Here is a 21,755-nt window from a genome sequence, read left to right on the forward strand (position 1 = left end):
TGGATCAGATCAGGAGGTTACTTTCAGATCTGAGAGTATGGATCAGGTCAAGAGGTTAGGTTTAGATCCGAGAGTATGGATCAAATCAAGAGGTTAGTTTTAGATCCGGGAATATGGATTAGGTAAGGAGGTAAAATTTAAGATCCGGCAGTACGGATTATGTATTTTAGAACTACGTGTTCATCCGATAAGGTATCATCTGTATAGTCCCTTTTAGGAACGTGATTTTAATACGTGTATTGATTAAAGTATGAAATATACATATGTATGTGAAGTATTTGTTATTGTCCGAAATACGAGTTAGATATATTTGATGATATACAACGTGTGAATCAGATATGGTTCAATATGTGTTAAGATGTGTAAATATGATACTATTACTTAAAACCTTGTGTTAAGTATTCACTAGTTAGCGTTTCCTAAACGGAGATAGGATCAAAAATTGATTATAAACATTGTAGGTTTCCTAGTGATGGGTTAACACTTAAATGGGATGTTTAGTTCAATTAAGATTGGAATTTGGGTAGACTCTTAATAAGAGTACGTGTGGGGTGAGATTGATGATCGGTGGAGTACGTCCTACGTACAGAAGTACATTTTATGTATGAAGTATTTTTCAAAACACTATTTCTTGGGTGCCGCTTGTGCCATGGTACTATTATGTTCTCGTGTACGATTCTTTCGCATACCAGAGTACTATAATGTGCCAGAAGTACTATCATGTACAAAGTCTTTTTGACAATTTTGTGTGTCGGCTATAGGAGCGTACGGGAGTACTCTAGTAGTATTTCCCCATACTTTTATTTTGAGAGAGCTTTGGAGTCAGCGTTTCTTTTATGAAGTGATCGACCGAGCTTCATATGTCAGCGTTTTCTTTCACGATGCAATTAAGGGAACTTCGTAGACTGCCTAATAAAGTGTGTCGGTTATAAACCACTGATATGTATGTCTGGTGTTATATTGCTGGATAGGGTGCGTCTGGGGGTGAAATACCTCATGTATTCAGGCCACTTCTAGGCAAAGTTCGATGCTGGGATAGGTAAAGTCTGGGGGTATAATACCTCATGATAGTCAGACCACGCCTAGGCATTGTTATCTTGATAACTACCCCTGATTTAAAATGTCTTGTGGTTCTTTCTTTTACGAGCAAAGGTTCATGGTGAAACATATTCCATTCCCCTCAATTAATGTCTTTATTGATCCTCGTTTGCTGCCAGGGAATTTCCGAAGCAGCTTCGTCAGTTTGTTGTTCATATCGATTCCTTAGGCTAGATCTCGTAAGATCATTGTATAGGGTCAGTATGTGGGGATCGACGAGATGGGATATATTGTTTTAGAAATATATTTTATATGTGTTTATAACATTAGTGGTTTAGCAGGATCGAGATATACTTTATTATCGCGTTGTTTGAACTAAGAGCTTTCATTCTCTGTGTTCCTTAGGTGATTGGGTTCACCAGGGATATTTGAACGAAGTGTTCATTAGATATTTGAACTTAGTGTTCATCAGGGATAATTGAACTAAGTGTTCATTAAGTGTTTGTGAACTAGGTGTTCATTGGGTAATATTGGAACTAAGTGTTCATTAGGTGTTCTTGAACTAGGTGTTCATTAATTATTGTGAATTGTGTGTTCACCAGAGGTAATCTAAGAACTTTGGTAGCACTAGACATTGTACCAGTTCCTTAGGGAAATCCTTAGGAATGAATGGGAGAAGGGTAATTGGTTCTTAGGATAAATCTTTAAGAAATAAATGGAGCTAATGGGGGTGGGTATTTAAATTGATTATTTGGTAATTAAATATAATAATTATATTATTGTGGGTTGAAAAACCTATATGCTCACCAGGCTCCCAAGTCTGACCCTCTCAATTTTCTTTGTATTACAGGTTATGGCACGAGAGCATAAGTTGGCTGAAATAATGAGAGATTTTGGATTATAGGCCAGTAGTTATGAATACATGTTGTAAGGTCTATTTTGTTCTGTTTATGAATTTGGTCTGTATTGAACATGACATCCCGAGATTTTGTTATATAATGAAAATACATTTCTTTAAAGAAATGTTTAGATAATTTTTATCATATTTTGTTTTGGGAACAAATTCCGCAACTGTTTTCTTTAAAAGATTACTCTGATTTTAAAAACAAAGCATAAACAAATCGGTCTTTTCTGGCCGTGAAATTGGGGATGTCACAGTTGGCATCAGAGCATTAGTTTAAGCAAACTAGGAATTTGTAGGAAATTTCTAGACTTAAACATAGAATGCTAAGTAATAACCGTGAGGAGTGTGTCAAAAATATGTTAGGTACTACACTTAAATTGACACAAGCACTAGTTTATTTTAGGAATGATGCCTAAAATGCTTTTATGTGCTAAATGTCTTATGTGATAACTATATTGATGCTATTATTTGTTCGGATCTATGGTCTGTTGCCGACCAGATCTGGAAACCTTATGTGTTTAGGATTCTAAGAATATGACTACAATATTAGAACTGGCATGTAAACGTTTCGGGGTGATAAGGAGATTTATACATATATCCTAATTAAATGTAACAGCCCGGATTTCCAGATATCCTTAATTGTTTTGATTTTTGGTGTTTTGAGAGGGGACTCGGCGAGTTGGAGCTCAGACTCGCCGAGTAGGGTCGCGATTCTGGACGCAGGATTCGTCTGGACTCGGCGAGTCCAGGATATGGACTCGGCGAGTCTACGCTGTTTAATGAAACCCTAATTTCTCGGGTTTGGGACCTATTTAAAGGGCCTTATGGCCGTCATTTGTGCTCACCAGTCCTTTCAGTGAAACCCTAATCGAGTGTGAGCGTTTGGAGCAAAGTAGAAGGCCATTATTGATCTTGGAGGTGTCATTTTGCAAGGAAAGGGAAAATCAGCTAAGGGGAAAGCAAGAGGAGCCATCTTCTGAGGGTTTGGAGTCCAGAGCATCACTATTGTGGTAATACTTTCGAGCTATCCTCTTCTATGTTGATGTTTTCATTGATTTAGGGTTTATTGAACCTTTTGTGGCTAGATCTTGTGCTTCCTTGGTCCCTTAAGAGATTTAGACCATAGATCTAAACCCTTGGGGGTCCAGAGTGTCCCTTTGCCCAAGCTTTCTGTGAATCAATGGAGGTTTTGGATTGGAATCCTTATGCCTTGGGCCAAAATGCCATTTATGATACATGGAGTGTATTATGAACACCAAGATAATGGCTTTACGTGGTGAATCAGTCTAGGAAGGCCAGATCTATGAATTGTTGGAACAGATCTGACCTTAGAAGCAAGTTTGAGTGATTGCATGGCATGGACTCGCCGAGTCCGATGAGCAGACTCGGCGAGTAGCTTGGAGATTTCCTTGGATCGGCCAGTGAGTGATCCAGTCGAGTCAGGGGTTGACTCAGTGAGTCAGGACGAGTTAGAGAAGGTTGACAGGCGGACTGAGTCGAGCTGGGACTTGCCGAGTTGTTCTTGAGACTCGGCGAGTTGAGTCGGGGTGGCCCCGCGACTCTCCCAGGTGGAACTCGTCGAGCCAGGGGAAGCACTCGACGTGTAAGAAGGGAATCCTAGGGAGTTGGCGAAAACGTCTAGACTCGCCGAGTTGCCCTCGTGCACTCGCCGAGTCCGGTCAAGTTGACCATTGACCGTTGACCAGAGTTGACCTATGTTTGAGTTCTTAGGGATAGTCAAACTTAGAAGATAAAAGTGTTAACCAAAGATGTATGATGTTATAGGGAGATTGTAGCTCGGCGGATCGAGCACGAGTGACTTCGGGATTTGCTAGCTATCGATATTCACGAGGTGAGTCTTCTCACTATACTGCACCCGGAAGGGTTTGACTGTGTGACCGGAAGGTCGGATACGATATGAGACATATGTGTTTTATGTGATAAGTTAATTGTTATATGTGCTATGTATGATATGCTTGATATGGGCCGGAAGGCATTATGTTATGGGCCGGAAGGCGAATATGTTATGGGCCGGAAGGCGTTGTAATGTGGACCGTGAGGTTGGCGTGGGTAGGACCGGAAGGTTTACCCAGCAGGGACGGAAGTCCCCTGAGACACATGGACCGGAAGGTCAGGGCCTGGAAAGGCGTATGTGCGTAAGTTGTATTTTGGGGAACTCACTAAGCAATTATGCTTACAGTTGTTGTGTATGTGTTTCAGGTACTAGCGAGGACCGTGGGAAGGCGCCAGCGTGATCTGTACACACTGATGGACGATTTATGATCTTGGGATTCATATGATTTGTACTATGACCTGACACGTGGAATGTTTATGCCTTGTTTTGGATGAAAACACTTTATTTTGAAATGAAAAATTTGTTTGAAAATTTCCGTTGTTACAAATTGGTATCAGAGCCTTGGTTTGAGGGATTCGGGTGCACCTTCGGGCATAACTAAACTCAAACCGAGGATTTGAGGAAAACTTTTAAAATAAAGGCATAAACTTTTATAAATGATTTTGTGGTAAACAAGAAGGAAGCAGTGTGTACGATCAGTCAACGCCCGAACGGTAAAGATCCCCAAAATACCTTACAATGTTATGTTAAGAGATATGATATGATATGAATTGTTATGCATGCTAGAAGACTAGGTATTCATGATAGGACTAGAGTGGCCTGATTTGTGATGCCTTAGTCTAGGGAAGTCTGTCGATATGAGATGCTTTGATAGCGTGCGGGTAGTTAGTGCATAACAAAAGTAGAGTACTCACGATCCGGGGTTTGGGGAGGAAGACTTGGGATGAATGCTGATGCGGTGTGGTCGGTAGTATTGGGCCCGTACTACCGAAGGCACCGGGTCAGTGGGCAACCCAAGTAAGAATCCCTAGATATCGGAGATTGAGTAGGGTTGCGTTATCGAGTACGATTATACTCGATAGAGTCTCTGATAGTTTTATGTTGTATTTCAGAGACATCATGGTTGGACCACGCCACAGACCGAGTACGAGTAGTGTGAGTGATGAGGAGATTCGTCAGATGATTCATGAGGAGGTGGCTGCGGCGATCCGGGCCGAGATTCCGGAGATGTTTGGGTCTATTAAGACCACTTTGATGGAGACTTTTGATGAGCGGTACGCCGCGTTGACTGAGGCTGCAGCCGCTGCAGCTACTGCAGTTGTGGCCGCTGTCAGGCCACAGGGAGGTGACTCGTTGCTGTTTTGGGAATTCAGCAACACGAAGCCACCTGAGTTTGACGGGACGCAGGATCCGATCGCTGCGATGAGGTGGATCGCTGATATCGAGGGGTGCTTCTACACTTGTTCATGTCCGGAGCATCTGAGGGTACGGTTCGCTTTGAACCAGCTCCGTCTGGGAGCGAAGGATTGGTAGAAGTTCGTGACGGCGAACTTCACTTTGGCAGAGATTTCAGTTGTGACGTGGGAGAGGTTTACCTCTATGTTCAGAGACGAGTACGTTCCCCCGGTGGAGAGGGAACGGTTGGTTCAGGAGTTCTTGACCCTCAAGCAGGGTACTGATTCGGTTACGGTGATCACGCGGAAGTTTCATGAGAGGGCGATGTTCTGCCCCGAGCAGGTGTCCACAGAGCAGGCTCGGATGAGCCGGTACTTGGGTGTGTTGAGGAGGGATATCCGGGAGTTTGTGTCAAACTCCACATATCATACCTTTGCTGAGCTTCAGGCGAATGCCAGGAAGCGCGAGATCGAGTTGGAGACCCAGGCCAGGGAGGAGGCCGAGTCTCAACGGGTGGATCGGCGGCCGGCTCAGTCTCAGCCGGTAGCCAAGCAGACTAAGTCCGCCGATTCGAGGACGGGAGGTCCGAAGGGCCGCACTTGCGGAAAGTGCGGCAAGGGTCACGAGGGGACATGTCGATCTGGTGCTTGCTACAAGTGTGGCAAGGAGGGGCACATCGCTAGGGATTTCCCCAAGGGGTTTATGGTTTGCTTTCATTGCAACCAGACCGGCCATCGGAAGGCCGAGTGCCCTCAGCTTCTTCAGGGATCTGCACCTGCTGCCAGGGCTACTGAGACTCGACCGGTGAAGGCCGAGGCCCCGAGGGCTCGTGGGAGAGCCTTTCAGCTGACTGCGGAGGAGGTCCGCGCTGCGCCCGATGTTGTGGTAGGTATGCTTTATTTCATGTATTTATTTTGATGTTGAGATGTTATGCTTATGTTATGATATACGTAGGTACTTTCCTTGTGAACTCTGTGCTTGCGTTAGTGTTATTTGACTCGGGTGCGAGTCGGTCTTTTGTATCGTTGGCCTTTAGTCAGCATATCAGCGTTAGTCGTGAGCCGTTGAGTCAGCCTCTGAGAGTTTCTATAGCTGACGAGAGGGTGATTTGTGCCATGGAGGTTCTCCGGGGATGTGGGTTAGAGATTTTCGGGGTTGAGTTTCTGATTGATCTGATTCCTATTGCGATGGGTGATGTCTGTGTCATTGTGGGCATGGACTGGTTGAGCCGATTCGGCCCAGTCATCGACTGCGAGCGTCAGCTGGTGACTATACGAGACCCTAGTGGGGGAGTTCTTTCGGTGTACGGCGAGGGTACACGTTCGGGATCAGCCTTTTGTTCGGCCGCTAGGGCGAGGCAGTGTCTACAGCAGGGCTGTAAGGGTTTTGTGGCGTATGTGATGGATACGCGAGCGACTTCCGAGAGACCGAGTTCAGTTGAGGAGGTACCGGTGGTGCGTGAGTTTCCAGATGTTTTTCCCGAGGAGTTGCCGGGTGTGCCTCCTGTGAGGCAAGTGGAGTTTGGTATTGATTTGGTTCCGGGGGCCGTGCCTATCGCTAAGGTGCCTTATCGTCTTGCACCTCCAGAGATGCAAGAGTTATCCTCGCAGCTTCAGGAGTTGCTGGGGAAGGGATTTATTCGGCCGAGCAGCTCGCCGTGGGGAGCACCTATCTTGTTCGTCAAGAAGAAGGATGGTTCACACCGAATGTGCATTGACTACTGGGAGTTGAACAAGCTGACGGTCAAGAACCGTTACCCGTTACCGAGGATTGACGATTTATTCAATCAGTTGCAGGGAGCATCTTGGTTCTCCAAGATCGATTTGAGGTCGGGATATCATCAGGTGAGAGTGCGGGATGAGGACGTCCAGAAGACAGCGTTTAGGACGCGATATGGGCATTATGAGTTTGTGGTGATGCCTTTTGGGCTCACCGATGCCCCGGCTGTGTTCATGGATCTCATGAACAGGGTATGCATGCCGATGTTGGATCGGTCGGTGATTGTATTTATCGATGATATTCTGGTGTATTCGAGATCTAGAGAGCAGCATGAGGAGCATTTGAGGGAGGTCCTTGGGGTTTTGAGATCGGAGAAGCTTTATGCAAAGTTCTCCAAGTGTGATTTCTGGTTGCGGGAGGTCCAGTTCCTAGGACATCTCGTTAACCAGGAAGGGATTCTGGTCGATCCGGCCAAGGTTGAGGCGGTGATGAGTTGGGAGGTGCCGAAGTCACCATCTGAGATCAGGAGCTTCCTTGGGTTGGCAGGATATTATCGGAGATTTATCAAGGATTTCTCCAAGATTGCAGTGCCACTCACCAGATTGACCCGGAAGGGTGTCGCATTCTCATGGGGTCCCGAGCAGCAGACCTCCTTTGAGACACTTCGCCAAAGGTTGTGCGAAGCCCCGGTATTAGCTCTCCCGGAAGGGATGGAGGATTTTGTAGTATATTGTGATGCATCGATTTTGGGGCTGGGCGCGGTGTTGATGCAGAGGGGTCATGTGATAGCATATGCATCGAGGCAACTGAAGCCTCATGAGACGAGATATCCCACACATGATCTAGAGTTGGGGGCAGTAGTGTTCGCTCTCAAGATTTGGCGTCACTACTTGTATGGGGTTCGATGTACGATATACACGGACCATAAGAGTTTGAAGTACTTGATGGATCAGCCCAACCTAAATATGCGTCAGAGGAGGTGGTTGGATGTGGTCAAGGATTATGATTGTGAGATCCTGTACCACCCAGGCAAGGCTAATGTGGTAGCCGATGCGTTGAGCCGCAGGGCGGAGAGCACTCCACTACGAGATGTATGTTTGAGGTTGACCGTGATAGCTCCGGTATTGGATGCCATTCGTGGGGCACAGGCCGAGGCTGTGCGACCGGAGATGCAGAAGAGAGAGCGGGTCGTTGGTTTGGTTTCAGAGTTCGTTACGGATGGACGAGGGCTTATGACATTTCAGGGTCGGATTTGGGTACCGTTTGTGGGCGGTACGCGTATTACTTTGATGGAAGAGGCTCATCGGTCGAAATTTTCGATCCATCCAGGGGCTACGAAGATGTATTTGGATTTGAGGAAAGAGTATTGGTGGCCCTGTATGAAGAGGGACGTCGCATGGTTCGTTGAGAGGTGCTTGACCTGCCGCAGGGTTAAGGCCGAGCACCAGAGACCGCATGGCAAGTTGCAGCCATTGGAGGTTCCCAAGTGGAAGTGGGAACAGATCACTATGGATTTCATCACCAAATTGCCGAGGACTGCCAGAGGAGTTGATGCAATTTGGGTGATTGTGGATAGATTGACGAAGAGCGCTCACTTCCTTGCCATCAGTGAGAGTTCTTCAGCGGAGATATATGTGAGGGAAGTGGTATCTCGGCATGGAGTGCCGATCTCGATTGTTTCGGACCGTGATGTGCGTTTCACTTCCAGATTCTGGAAGAAATTTCATGAGGAGTTGGGTACTAGATTGCATTTTAGTACTGCATATCATCCCCAGGCAGACGGTCAGAGTGAGCGGACGATTCAGACGCATGAGGACATGCTTCGAGCCTGTGTGTTGGATTTCGGGGGTAGCTGGGATGCGTATTTACCCTTGGCAGAGTTTTCCTACAACAACAGCCATCACTCGAGCATTGGTATGCCACCCTTTGAGCTGTTTTATGGTAGGAGGTGTCGGACCCCCATTTGTTGGGGAGAGGTTGGGCAGAGAGTGATGGGCAGTACAGAGATCGTGCTTCAGACGACAGAGCAGATTCAGCAAGTCAGACAGAGGTTATTAACCGCCCAGAGCCGACAGAAGAGTTATGCAGACAGACGCCGGTCCGAGCTTGAGTTTCAGGTCGGCGACTTCGTTCTCCTGAAGGTCTCTCCTTGGAAAGGAGTGATTCGATTCAGGAAGAGGGGCAAGTTGGGGCCCCGGTATATTGGGCCTTTTCGTGTGATCGCGAGGGTAGGCCGGGTAGCCTATCGTTTGGAGTTGCCAGCAGAGTTGGGGCAGATCCACGACACTTTTCATGTGTCGCAATTGAGGAAGTGTATAGCCAATGAGTCGGCAGTGGTTCCATTAGAGGATATTCAGGTGGATGCGAGCCTGAATTATGCCGAGAGACCAGTGGCCATCAGAGATCGGAAGATCAAGGTTCTGAGGAACAAGGAGGTACCTCTGGTGTTGGTTCAGTGGCAACACCGGAAGGGATCAGAGATGACCTAGGAGCCGGAGCGCGAGATGCGGGAGTAGCATCCGGAGCTATTTTCAGAGCGAGACTTCGAGGGCGAAGTCTAGTTCTAGTGGGGGAGAATTGTAACAGCCCGGATTTCCAGGTATCCTTTATTGTTTTGATTTTTGGTGTTTTGAGAGGGGACTCGGCGAGTTGGAGCTCAGACTCGCCGAGTAGGGTCGCGATTCTGGACGCAGGATTCGTCTGGACTCGGCGAGTCCAGGATATAGACTCGGCGAGTCTACGCTGTTTAATGAAACCCTAATTTCTCGGGTTTGGGACCTATTTAAAGGGCCTTATGGCCGTCATTTGTGCTCACCAGTCCTTTGAGTGAAACCCTAATCGAGTGTGAGCGTTTAGAGCAAAGTAGGAGGCCATTATTGATATTGGAGGTGTCATTTTGCAAGGAAAGGGAAAATCAGCTAAGGGGAAAGCAAGAGGAGCCATCTTCTGAGGGTTTGGAGTCCAGAGCATCACTATTGTGGTAATACTTTCGAGCTATCCTCTTCTATGTTGATGTTTTCATTGATTTAGGGTTTATTGAACCTTTTGTGGCTAGATCTTGTGCTTCCTTGGTCCCTTAAGAGATTTAGACCATAGATCTGAACCCTTGGGGGTCCAGAGTGTCCCTTTGCCCAAGCTTTCTGTGAATCAATGGAGGTTTTGGATTGGAATCCTTATGCCTTGGTCCAAAATGCCATTTATGAGACATGGATTGTATTATGAACACCAAGATAAGGGCTTTACGTGGTGAATCAGTCTAGGAAGGCCAGATCAATGAATTGTTGGAACAGATCTGACCTTAGAAGCAAGTTCGAGTGATTGCATGGCATGGACTCGCCGAGTCCGATGAGCAGACTCGGCGAGTAGCTTGGAGATTTCCTTGGATCGGCCAGTGAGTGATCCAATCGAGTCAGGGGTTGACTCAGTGAGTCAGGACGAGTTAGAGAGGGTCGACAGGCGGACTGAGTCGAGTTGGGACTCGCCGAGTTGTTCTTGAGACTCGGCGAGTTGAGTCGGGGTGGCCCCGCGACTCTCCCAGGTGGAACTCGTCGACCCAGGGGAAGCAATCGACGTGTAAGAAGGGAATCCTAGGGAGTTGGCGAAAACGTCTAGACTCACCGAGTTGCCCTCGTGCACTCGCCGAGTCCAGTCAAGTTGACCGTTGACCGTTGACCAGAGTTGACCTATGTTTGACTTCTTAGGGATAGTCAAACTTAGAAGATAAAAGTTTTAACCAGAGATGTATGATGTTATAGGGAGATTGTAGCTCGGCGGATCGAGCACGAGTGACTTCGGGATTTGCTAGCTATCGATATTCACGAGGTGAGTCTTCTCACTATACTGCACCCGGAAGGGTTTGACTGTGTGACCGGAAGGTCGGATACGATATGAGACATATGTGTTTTATGTGATAAGTTAATTGTTATATGTGCTATGTATGATATGCTTGATATGGGTTGGAAGGCATTATGTTATGGGCCGGAAGGCGAATATGTTATGGGCCGGAAGGCGTTGTAATGTGGACCGTGAGGTTGGCGTGGGTAGGACCGGAAGGTTTACCCAGCAGGGACGGAAGTACCCTGAGACACATGGACCGGAAGGTCAGGGCCTGGAAAGGCGTATGTGCGTAAGTTGTATTTTGGGGAACTCACTAAGCAATTATGCTTACAGTTGTTGTGTATTTGTTTCAGGTACTAGCGAGGACCGTGGGAAGGCGTCGGCGTGATCTGTACACACTGATGGACGATTTATGATCTTGGGATTCATATGATTTGTACTATGACCTGACACATGGAATGTTTATGCCTTGTTTTGGATGAAAACACTTTATTTTGAAATGAAAAATTTGTTTGAAAATTTCCGTTGTTACATTAAAGCTTTCCTATCTTAAATTCTCGCTTGGTAAATCGAATGTCTGCTTGGGTGTACAAAAGGTCATGGTGAAGACTCGTAGAGAAATTGAGTAAATAGAGGAAATGAAGAAGGCTTATGATAGTGGATGACACCTATCAGAAGATATCGTAAGAGTGGTATCTTGCCTTTAGAGTATGTCTTATGAAATAATAGTACGTTTAGAGGAGTACAGTACGTTTGAAGTACACCTTTGATTGGCAGGATGATGGAATGATTGGTGCAATTCTTGAAGTTGTCTCATCATCTGGTATTCCCATCACTAGCCGAGTTGAAGTAGAATTGATGATTGAAGACGCGCAATGAAGAAGTCCTAGTAGAGTCTAGGAAAAAAATTTATGATTATTTGGACATATGCGTATGTGTTAAATTGTTTTGTGATTTTCTTGTATGTTGACTTGGTCGACTGCGGGACAATACTTGGGATGAGTATGAGCAGGTGTGAAAGGTAGTGATGCATATACTACCGGAAGCACAGGACTCGCACTTGGATCAAGGAAAGTCACAAGGTTACCAAGAAGCTAGTGATTGATTCCATTTTATTCTGGTATGCCATTACCATTGTTTCGGTAGTGACTAGTAAGATGGTTGTTGTTCCGGCCCTAGTCGTCATATCCAATTGGATTCTGACTACGGTGAGTATGTTATGTGGTTTGGAGAACCAAGTTCGAAGTAACATCTGACGTAACTCAGAAGTTTGAAGTAAATGCGATCATTGGTATCGCACTCGTTGCTCATAAAGTTTGTAGCTAGAAATGCTACATACTGAAATGTGATTATATCACATTAGAATATAAAGGAAGGTATATTCCATTCTGGAATTTAACTTTAAAAAGACCGAGTCTAAGCGTCGCATCGTACGATGAGAGGTCAGTAGAGCACGACCCATCGGTATGTTACAATAGATAAAGGAAAGTATTTATCCTAAGAAGAAGAAGGAGTCCACAATAAGGACCTATTTGGTAACACGAAGGTTACGACTGAAAGTACAACTTAGTACGACAAGCAGATGCAAGATTGGGCATCGTCTGCGGTAAAGAAAGCCATAGAGTTAAATACTCTTTCGAGGAGACATAGAAGTTACGGTTATTACCTACGATGAAGAAATAACGTGTAGAATCATTATGTAATTCATATTTCGTTGATGATTCCGGGACGTAATCATCCTAAGGGGGAGATAATTGTAACGCCTGTAGATCAGGGCTAGTCAATTTAGAGACGATAAGCGTCAAAAATGACTTTTTGATATAAGATTATTTAGGATGAATAATATTAACAAAGTTGTAGTATATGTTACAAGGATTCCATACATATGTAGAACGCCGAAATCCGAGTTATAACGAAGAAGTTATGACATGCCGAAGTTTCGCTACAGAATTGGCACGACGCTGAATGACGTAAAAAGTGAATTTACGTTAGAGCAATATTTAGCCTTAGTGATCTAAATGAAAGTCGTAGATTTCGTTAAACCGAGAGCGTGCATAAAAAGAATGCCCAAATCTGACTTCGTATGATGAACTTATGATTTTTCTAAGTTTCAGCTTAGCAGTATGCAGCCCGAATACTCGATTTGATATTGAGCGGTTTTTAGCCAAAACAATCTAAACGAGAATCGAAGATCTCATTGATAGTAGTCCAATGGTAAAAAGACAGACGAAAACGGACGTCGGATGAAGAAGTTATGAATTTATAACGGAGTTTTCCTATCCCGACCTACTAAAACAATATAATAAAAATAAATCAAAATTAGCCAACGGAGTCTAAATGAAAGTTCTAGATCATAGTCTCACCTATGCGGGGATATAAAGAACGTCAAAAACGGAGCTTGTATGAGGAAGATATGAATTTTTGAAGTTTATTAAATAATTAAAGTATTTAATTTAAATATAAAATCTGATATTATCCGAAAGGGAGGAGTCAGCGGCCTTATCCGGGTTACGCCCAACGTAACTAGAGGATTACGCCCAGCGTAATCCCAGTTTAAGCCCCTATAAATACCTTGCGAGGGCAGCCAAGTTTCTTTGCTAATTTCTCTCCTTTCTCTCTCTCCCGTTTTACCTCGTTTTTCGTGTAAGAAATATCCCGAAGCCCCGGTATCATTCCCAAGCCCCGAAGCAAGTCCCGAATCCCTGACAAGTGAGATTCCCGAGCCGAAGCTCTGCCCACGAGAAGCCAATTTTTGTGAAGATCTTGCAGATCTACCGAAGAATACTACTTCTACAAGTCATAGTGTTGTCCAATCATCTTCTAATCAAGTGAATGTGTAGTCACTTTCTTCTAACAAATAAATATTAAGTATTTGCTATGAAATACGTGTTATGTGTATAATATATTGTTGTTTATTTGAGATGATTGTGGAATGGACGAATTATATAAGTTTTAATGAGTTAAACTGTATATGTATTTTGTACCTACAAATATGTTGGGTAGAACATGGATAGATGAGGTTGTTGGTAGGTGATAAGAGATGGGCTGGACCATGAGATAAAAGGATAAAGAGATAATCTTGTTTTAGATCTGAATGTATGGATCAGATCAGGAGGTTACTTTCAGATCTGAGAGTATGGATCAGGTCAAGAGGTTAGTTTTAGATCCGAGAGTATGGATCAAATCAAGAGGTTAGTTTTAGATCCGGGAATATGGATTAGGTAAGGAGGTAAAATTTAAGATCCGGGAGTACGGATTATGTATTTTAGAACTACGTGTTCATCCGATAAGGTATCATGTGTATAGTCCCTTTTATGAACGTGATTTTAATACATGTATTGATTAAAGTATGAAATATACATATGTATGTGAAGAATTTGTTATTATCCGAAATACGAGTTAGATATATTTGATGATATACAACGTGTGAATCAGATATGGTTCAATATGTGTTAAGATGTGTATATATGATACTATTACTTAAAACCTTGTGTTAAGTATTCACTAGTTAGCGTTTCCTAAACGGAGATAGTATCAAAAATTGATTACAAACATTGCAGGTTTGCCTAGTGATGGGTTAACAGTTAAATGGGATGTTTAGTTAAATTAAGATTGGAATTTGGGTAGTCTATTATTAAGAGTACGTTTTGGGTGAGATTGATGATCGGTGGAGTATGTCCTACGTACAGAAGTACATTTTATGTACGAATTATTTTTCAAAGCTCTGTGTCTTGGGTGCTGCTTGTGCCAGGGTACTATTATGTTCTCGGGTACGATTCATTCGCATACCAGAGTACTATAATTTTCCAGAAGTACTATCATGTACAAAGTCTTTTTGACAATTTTGTGTGTCGGCTATGGGAGCGTACGGGAGTACTCTAGTAGTATTTCCCCATACTTTTATTTTGAGAGAGCTTTGGAGTCAGCGTTTCTTTTATGAAGTGATCGACCGAGCTTCATATGTCAGTGTTTTCTTTCACGAAGTAATTACGGGAACTTCGTAGACTGCCTAATAAAGTGAGTCGGTTATAGACCACTGATAGGTATGTCTGGTGTTATATTGCTGGATAGGGTGCGTCTGGGGGTGAAATACCTCATGTATTCAGGCCACTGCTAGGCAAAGTTCGATGATGGGATAGGTAAAGTCTGGGGGTACAATACCTCATGATAGTCAGACCACGCCTAGGCATTGTTATCTAGATAACTACCCCTGACTTAAAATGTCTTGTGGTTCTTTCTTTTACGAACAAAGGTTCGTGGTGAAACATATTCCATTCCCCTCAATTAATGTCTTTATTGATCCTCGTTTGCTGCCAGGGAATTTCCAAAGCAGCTTCGTCAGTTTGTGGTTCATATCGATTCCTTAGGCTAGATCTCGTAAGATCATTGTATAGGGTCAGTATGTGGGGATCGACGGGATGGGATATATTGTTTTAGAAATATAATTTATATGTGTTTATAACATTAGTGGTTTAGCAGGATCAAGATATACTTTATTATCACGTTGTTTGAACTAAGAGCTTTCATTCTCTGTGTTCCTTAGGTGATTGGGTTCACCAGGGATATTCGAACTAAGTGTTCATTAGATATTTGAACTTAGTGCTCATCAGGGATAATTGAACTAAGTGTTCATTAAGTGTTTGTGAACTAGGTGTTCATTGGATAATATTGGAACTAAGTGTTCATTAGGTGTTCTTGAACTAGGTGTTCATTAATTATTGTGAATTGCGTGTTCACCAGAGGTAATCTAAGAACTTTGGTAGCACTAGACATTGTTCCAGTTCCTTAGGGAAATCCTTAGGAATGAATGGGAGAAGGGTAATTGGTTCTTAGGATAAATCTTTAAGAAATAAATGGAGCTAATAGGGGTGGGTATTTGAATTGATTATTTGGTAATTAAATATAATTATTATATTATTGTGGGTTCAAAACCCTATATGCTCACCAGGCTCCCAAGCCTGACCTTCTCAGTTTTCTTTGTATTACAGGTTATGGCACGAGAGCATAAGTTGGCTGACATAACGAGAGATTTTGGATTATAGGCCAGTAGTTATGAATAACTGTTGTAAGGTCTATTTTGTTCTGTTTATGCTTTTGGTCTGTATTGAACATGACATCCCGAGATTTTATTCTATAATGAAAATACATTTCTTTAAAGAAATGCTTTGATAATTTTTATCATATTATGTTTTGGGAACAAATTCCGCAATTGTTTTCTTTAAAAGATTACTCTAATTTTAAAAACAAAGCATAAGCAAATCGGTCTTTTCTGGCCGTGAAATTGGGGATGTCACATTGGCTAAGGATTTTTCGACCGCAAACATTAGGAACTCTACGAGTCACTCAAGTGACTCGGCGAGTTGACGAGTTATGCAAGGAACTCGACGAGTGGCTGGTTGTACTCGACGAGTCGGGTCAACATGGACTGTTGACCTTGACTGTTGACTTTGACTTTGACCAAGTATCACTTTTGGACTGCAGGGGCGTTTTGGGAAATTGGAAATTTATGGATATGGTTCTATGGTGGACATAGGTGGTGGAGTTTGTGACGGTGATCCGAGAGTTGAGTTTATCTCTTCAACTCGTCAGTTGTGAGGTGAGTTTTCCTCGCTATACTCAAGGGTCTAAGGCACCAAGGCCGACCCTTTTTGGATTCTTATCCTGATATGTTGTGCTAGTATGATCCGTTAGATCAGTATCCTGGTAGATGGGATGTGATATGCTGTTATGATATGTTAAGATCAGTATCCTGGTAGATAGGATGTTATATGTTGCTATGATCCATTAGATTAGTATCCTGGTAGATAGGATGTTATATGTTGCTATGATATGTTGAGATCAGTATCCTGGTAGATAGGATGTTATATGTTGCTATGATCCGTTAGATCAGTATCCAGGTAGATAGGATGTTGCTATGTTGTTATGATCTGTTAGATCGGTTTGTCTGTTTATAGACTGTTATGTAATTACCTGTTATATGTGCACATGTTTGTTTTGCGGTTGAGGCTTATTTGCTTTATGTGAAAGCCAATAGACCTGGGCATTCCAACTTGTTGGTTGTGGGCCGTGAGTATTCAATCCCGAGGATGATTGGACTCATAGTATGTGGGCATTTCAACCCATTGGTTGTGGGCCTGGGGTATTCCATCTCGAGGATGATTGGACGCATAGTATGATCGCATTCCAACCCGTTGGTTGTGGGCATGGGGTATTCCAACCCGATGGTTGACTGGACCCATAGTATGTTGTTTATGATTATATGTGTATTGTCTTGTGTATGGGTATTTTGGGGGAACTCACTAAGCTTTCGGGCTTACAGTTTCAGTTTATTGTTTTAGGTACATCATGGGATCGCGGCAAGGCAAAGGCATGATCGTACAACTCTTCATATTTTGCTATTGTTTCTGTGAAAACTCTGATATATACTATTTTGGAAACAAATTTGTAATAACTGTTGGTTTTAAATATTTTTGAAAAAGTTTTAAATTGGTCTAAATTTAATGGGTGTTACAAGAATATTCTGAATCTAGAACGAGACTCTAAAACTTTTGAAAAAAATCAGAAAATCAGATCAAATCTTAATGAATCTTGCTCTGATACCAATTTTAGATGTGAATTAATCGAGTATGTAATACGAGATCAGAGTAATGAAAGAATTAAGAACACAAAATCTAAATAAAATATAGTTGGCTTGATTACGCTTTAATACAGAGAATATTAGAGAGCACAAATGCGAATACAAAGTTTCTATCTAACTATAGTACTCATCCCATATTTATAGGGACACAGAAAGCGTACAAAAATTATAAGGGACTAAAACTCTAAAGCTTCGATACAAAATGCTTTTATAATAAACTTAACATACAAATATTCGATACTATTCATGAACTAGACAACCTTCGACATCCAAAAACAACATTCGACCTCAACAAGTATGTCATAACACCCAACGAACCCGAGTTTAATCCCTCTGTGAAGAGATAATAACAACATCCTTAGCAACCCAGTTTCCCATTTAAAGGGATTCTCTGCTTTAGACACGGATAGAACTCGACATCATTCCCCCATAACCCCCCCCCCCCCCCCCGGAGCGGAAAACTGGAGTGTGCCTCCATCCACTTTTACATACTTGTACAAGCAACATATATATTCTTTGGAGTATTAGAGTCTGACATTCATTACAATGTTTAATCAGTTGGAGTTTCATAGATACAAGAGATGAAGAGAATAGCACACCTCTACGGAAGTATTTTCATTTGTCTTAGTTTCTCAATCCACATTTTTATGCTCGCAAGTGTATTTGCATGTCCTAAAAACCCAAACTCTCGACTCTTATTCATGCAGCAAACATGTTGAATCTGAAAATTTAAAACAGCATCTGTTGCGCCAAAGCAAGTGATCTCCTCCATTTTGGTCTTGTACAATCCATTTTCTTCCACGATTCTTTCCCAAACTTCTCCTTTGTCTTTCATAAAGTCCACATAAGTTAACTTATCTTTCTCATCTAATGCCACAAACTCAACACCAAACTCATCACAAAGTACTTTCCACAACATTTTCCATGTAAACACATCACCATTTGTGCAATTAAAAGCTTGATTCTTAGCACTGTTTGTAACTGAAGCCCATATTTGCTGCTCGGCTAGCACTCTAGCATCAGATGCATCGCAAAAGTGACCCCACGTGAACTCGTTGCCCAAGTACCTAGAAACATTAGATGATTAGGTTATTTTTTACTTTCTTGATCTAAATCCATTCTGGGCATATGCAAAAAAAAAAAATTAGATCAAATTACATACCTGAAAGGATAGTTTTCATGTTTGCAGACTAGAGCATACACCGAGAGAGTAAGAAGTGCGTTATAAAAACTTCTTGAAGATGCACCAATGATTATGGAAGAGCGGTGTATAGAATAGGTCAAAGATTTTGAGTATGAAAATATAATATCTTCCAAAGCATAGTAAAAGTTTGGAAATTGTAATCTAGGGTAATCCTCTTTGAAAGGTGGTTCATGAGGGTGTATTTGGCTTGAAAGGATAGGATCATAAATCGGTCCCAAATACTGTTTTGTGCCTGTTTGTAATGCTACATGACTAAGACTTGACTTTGGTGAAGAAGTCAAAGCACGAAGGACATTGCATAACATAGTGGAATTCATGGAAATGCTTAAATCTTCACTTTCGTTGGCATATATAGCTAACCAAAAAAGATGGGTGATTTGGGTCGAGAGTGGAGAGAGGATTTTGTGTGTGTTTTCTTGGTTTAGGGTGTCCAAAATTATGTGTTTATCAAGGAAGGAAGATGGAAACCAGGTGGGTAAGGGCCGTCGTGAGACACCGTAGACCGTCCAAGGAGCACCTAATGTCGTTGGCTTCTTCAAGACCTCCGTCATGGTTACACCCACCATGCCAGTGACCCCAACGATGAGAGCGACCCGTGGCATTGTGTGTGTGGGAGTTTGAGGGAGTGAAAAAGAAGGAAATATAGGGAAATATATAGAATGTAGAACTTTCAACCTATATGATTAACCACTTAAAAAAAAAATTTTATAGTAATATAAATATAAAAAAGACTAATACAGAAAATTAATTTCATGTCTTTCCAATTAGAATTAAAAAAATATAGCAAAATGGGACAGGCCAACAAATCTGCAGGGCATCATATCTTGAAAACATTTTAATAAACAACTTATTCTATTTATGCCCAATGGATGGATATATATAAAGTTAAAACACGCCACATTATGCGAATATCAAAATTTATTTTAATACTTAATATAAAAAATTAAACACCCCCCCATTATTCGGCTTTCGCACATGGGTCCGCCCTTAAACTATTTTGTCAAATAATTCATTCGTTCATTGCCGCGCGTTTACAAAAAGATTAATTTATTGAATAAAACTAAACACAATAGATCATATCATCAATGGAAGAACACTAACAAATTTAGGTGTTTTAGGTTTGTAAGTTTGTGGGTTTTGATATAACTTTGGTTTAAAAAAAAAGGCTTCCAAGTTTGTGGCGTTTTCTTGTGTCATACGGAAATTATAAACAAAAATGTTTTAATTAAAACAAGTAGTTAAAAATTAAATATAAAACAAAATATCATTTGATGGAATCAGAACAATAAAAAGATGTCATGTCGTTTTTTATAATTGGAAATAAAAGGGTGATATTTAACATTTGGTATATATTGTATAGATTGAGTTATAAGTATGTCCTACATAAAAATAGAAACATAAAATTTAATATCAATCAGTAAAAAGGCCCCTGCGTTGCACTGATCGATTTTATTAATTAATTAATTAATTAATTTTTTTGCTAATATTGAGTTTGTCAGTTACACGGAAACCCCAAAAAATTATGGGCAAACTCATGAATACTTCGGAAAACCACTAATTTAGAAATGCAAGTATGTTCTTTTAATTGATAAAATAGAAACTACATTTACATCGGAGAGTAAAATATGTTGTATTAAGTCATCTATTATACCAACCATTAATTATTATAGTAGTGGGTGTCATTAGGGGTGTTCGTTTAGATGCATAGGTTTAATTCGATCCGATCAAATGAATCCAAATTAATTTTGGTTTTCAAAACATAGATCCAAATAGTACAAACTAAAATCAAATCTGATCCGATCCAACCAAATTATAATTCGGTTGAATCGGTTTTTTACAATTCGATTTTCAAGAATCAAGACATTTCAAAAAATATATAACTTTAGTATTAACTTACTCTATAATATAAACTAAAATAATATAATTTAATTAGTTGCGAATTAAAACTTATAAACATCTATCAGGAAAAATATATTATAGTGTACTACTTTATACAAATTCTTTTTATAATAAGTACATATTAAAATATTATAATAGATGAAAATTTTAATATACTAAAAGAATAATTTAGTAAATTTATAAATTATTAAAAATATATATTAGAAAGAAGAAAATATAAATTGGAATTCGGTTTTTTGGACTTTTCGGTTTTTATTTTATAAACCAAAACCAATCCAAAATCAAAAATAATACTTCGGTTTTGCTAAAAACCAATCAAAAAATCCGAATATCCGAACCAAATAGTCCGATCCAAATTGTCCAATTGGATAATTTGATTTTATTCAAAGAGTGAAGAGACCTGGGTGTCACATCATCATCACACTCGTTATCACTAATCATGAGATACGTACCTATATTAAACATACCAGTCCACCTCATTTTTTTTAATTAAATTTAATTCAAAATTACATTAAAAACATATAATTTTTTTAATAATAGTTTTTCATTAAAATAAAATACCACATTACATTAAAAAAATTATATTAATTAAAATAAAAAAATAAAAATAAAAATAAAACACCTAAAAATTCCAAACATAACTAAAAAAACCTACCCCTATTCCTATATTGAGTTCGAATAGAGTCTTTCATCGCGAGAAAAACTTTCAAATCTTCGTCTTCGAGATCGTCTACTTTCATCTTCAAAATCTCCATATCGATTTTTGTTTGAAGCATATTTTGCGACTTTTGGAAAGACGTTTACGTTTCTATAATTACATTTTAGTTCCCTAGTACAAAGTCTAATACATAACAAAAGAAACATCAGGTGCAAATTCTTGTTGATGTCTAATTTATATCATTGACCGTTCCCTGAAAAGCCTGCAAAAATGATGATCAACTATAAAATAGTTGGTGAGTTCACAGGTTTATATAGGTACATCATTTCAGTAAGAAAATATAGATTTGTTCACAAAATTTCAAACTCAAAATGAGTGTTGAATGCCAGCAAAGCGCTCCGTTCACAATCAAGCTTAATGGCCATTCTTCCCCCATTCCATCATGTCCATGGTTGCCATGATGTCAGTTCACGGAAATATGCACTCATGGTTCTGGGTGAGTGGGAGCTGTGTACCCCAAATAGCGCTATGCATAAGACCATCGGCTCGAAATAGGATTTAATAGGTTGTAGTTCGGTTCTCTCGAGGACTTAGCATACAAAGTTTATA

The 21,755-nt window shown here is 41.2% G+C and overlaps 1 protein-coding gene across 1 annotated transcript; it reads right to left on the reverse strand.

Annotated features, from left to right (window-relative positions):
* Positions 1 to 17,420: 17,420 nt before the first annotated feature.
* Positions 17,421 to 19,201, reverse strand: LOC145086294 ((S)-8-oxocitronellyl enol synthase CYC2-like). Its single transcript, XM_079024047.1, has 2 exons — positions 18,548 to 19,201; positions 17,421 to 18,452 (listed from the first exon to the last, which is right to left on the reverse strand). The coding sequence occupies exons 1-2, from the start codon at positions 19,189 to 19,191 to the stop codon at positions 17,987 to 17,989; spliced, it is 1,110 nt and encodes a 369-aa protein (XP_078880173.1). The 5' UTR covers positions 19,192 to 19,201; the 3' UTR covers positions 17,421 to 17,986.
* Positions 19,202 to 21,755: the final 2,554 nt, after the last annotated feature.

This window comes from Lactuca serriola, chromosome 2, assembly GCF_051521515.1.
Source record: "Lactuca serriola cultivar US96UC23 chromosome 2, Lser_US96UC23_V15, whole genome shotgun sequence".
Lineage (NCBI taxonomy): Eukaryota > Viridiplantae > Streptophyta > Magnoliopsida > Asterales > Asteraceae > Lactuca > Lactuca serriola.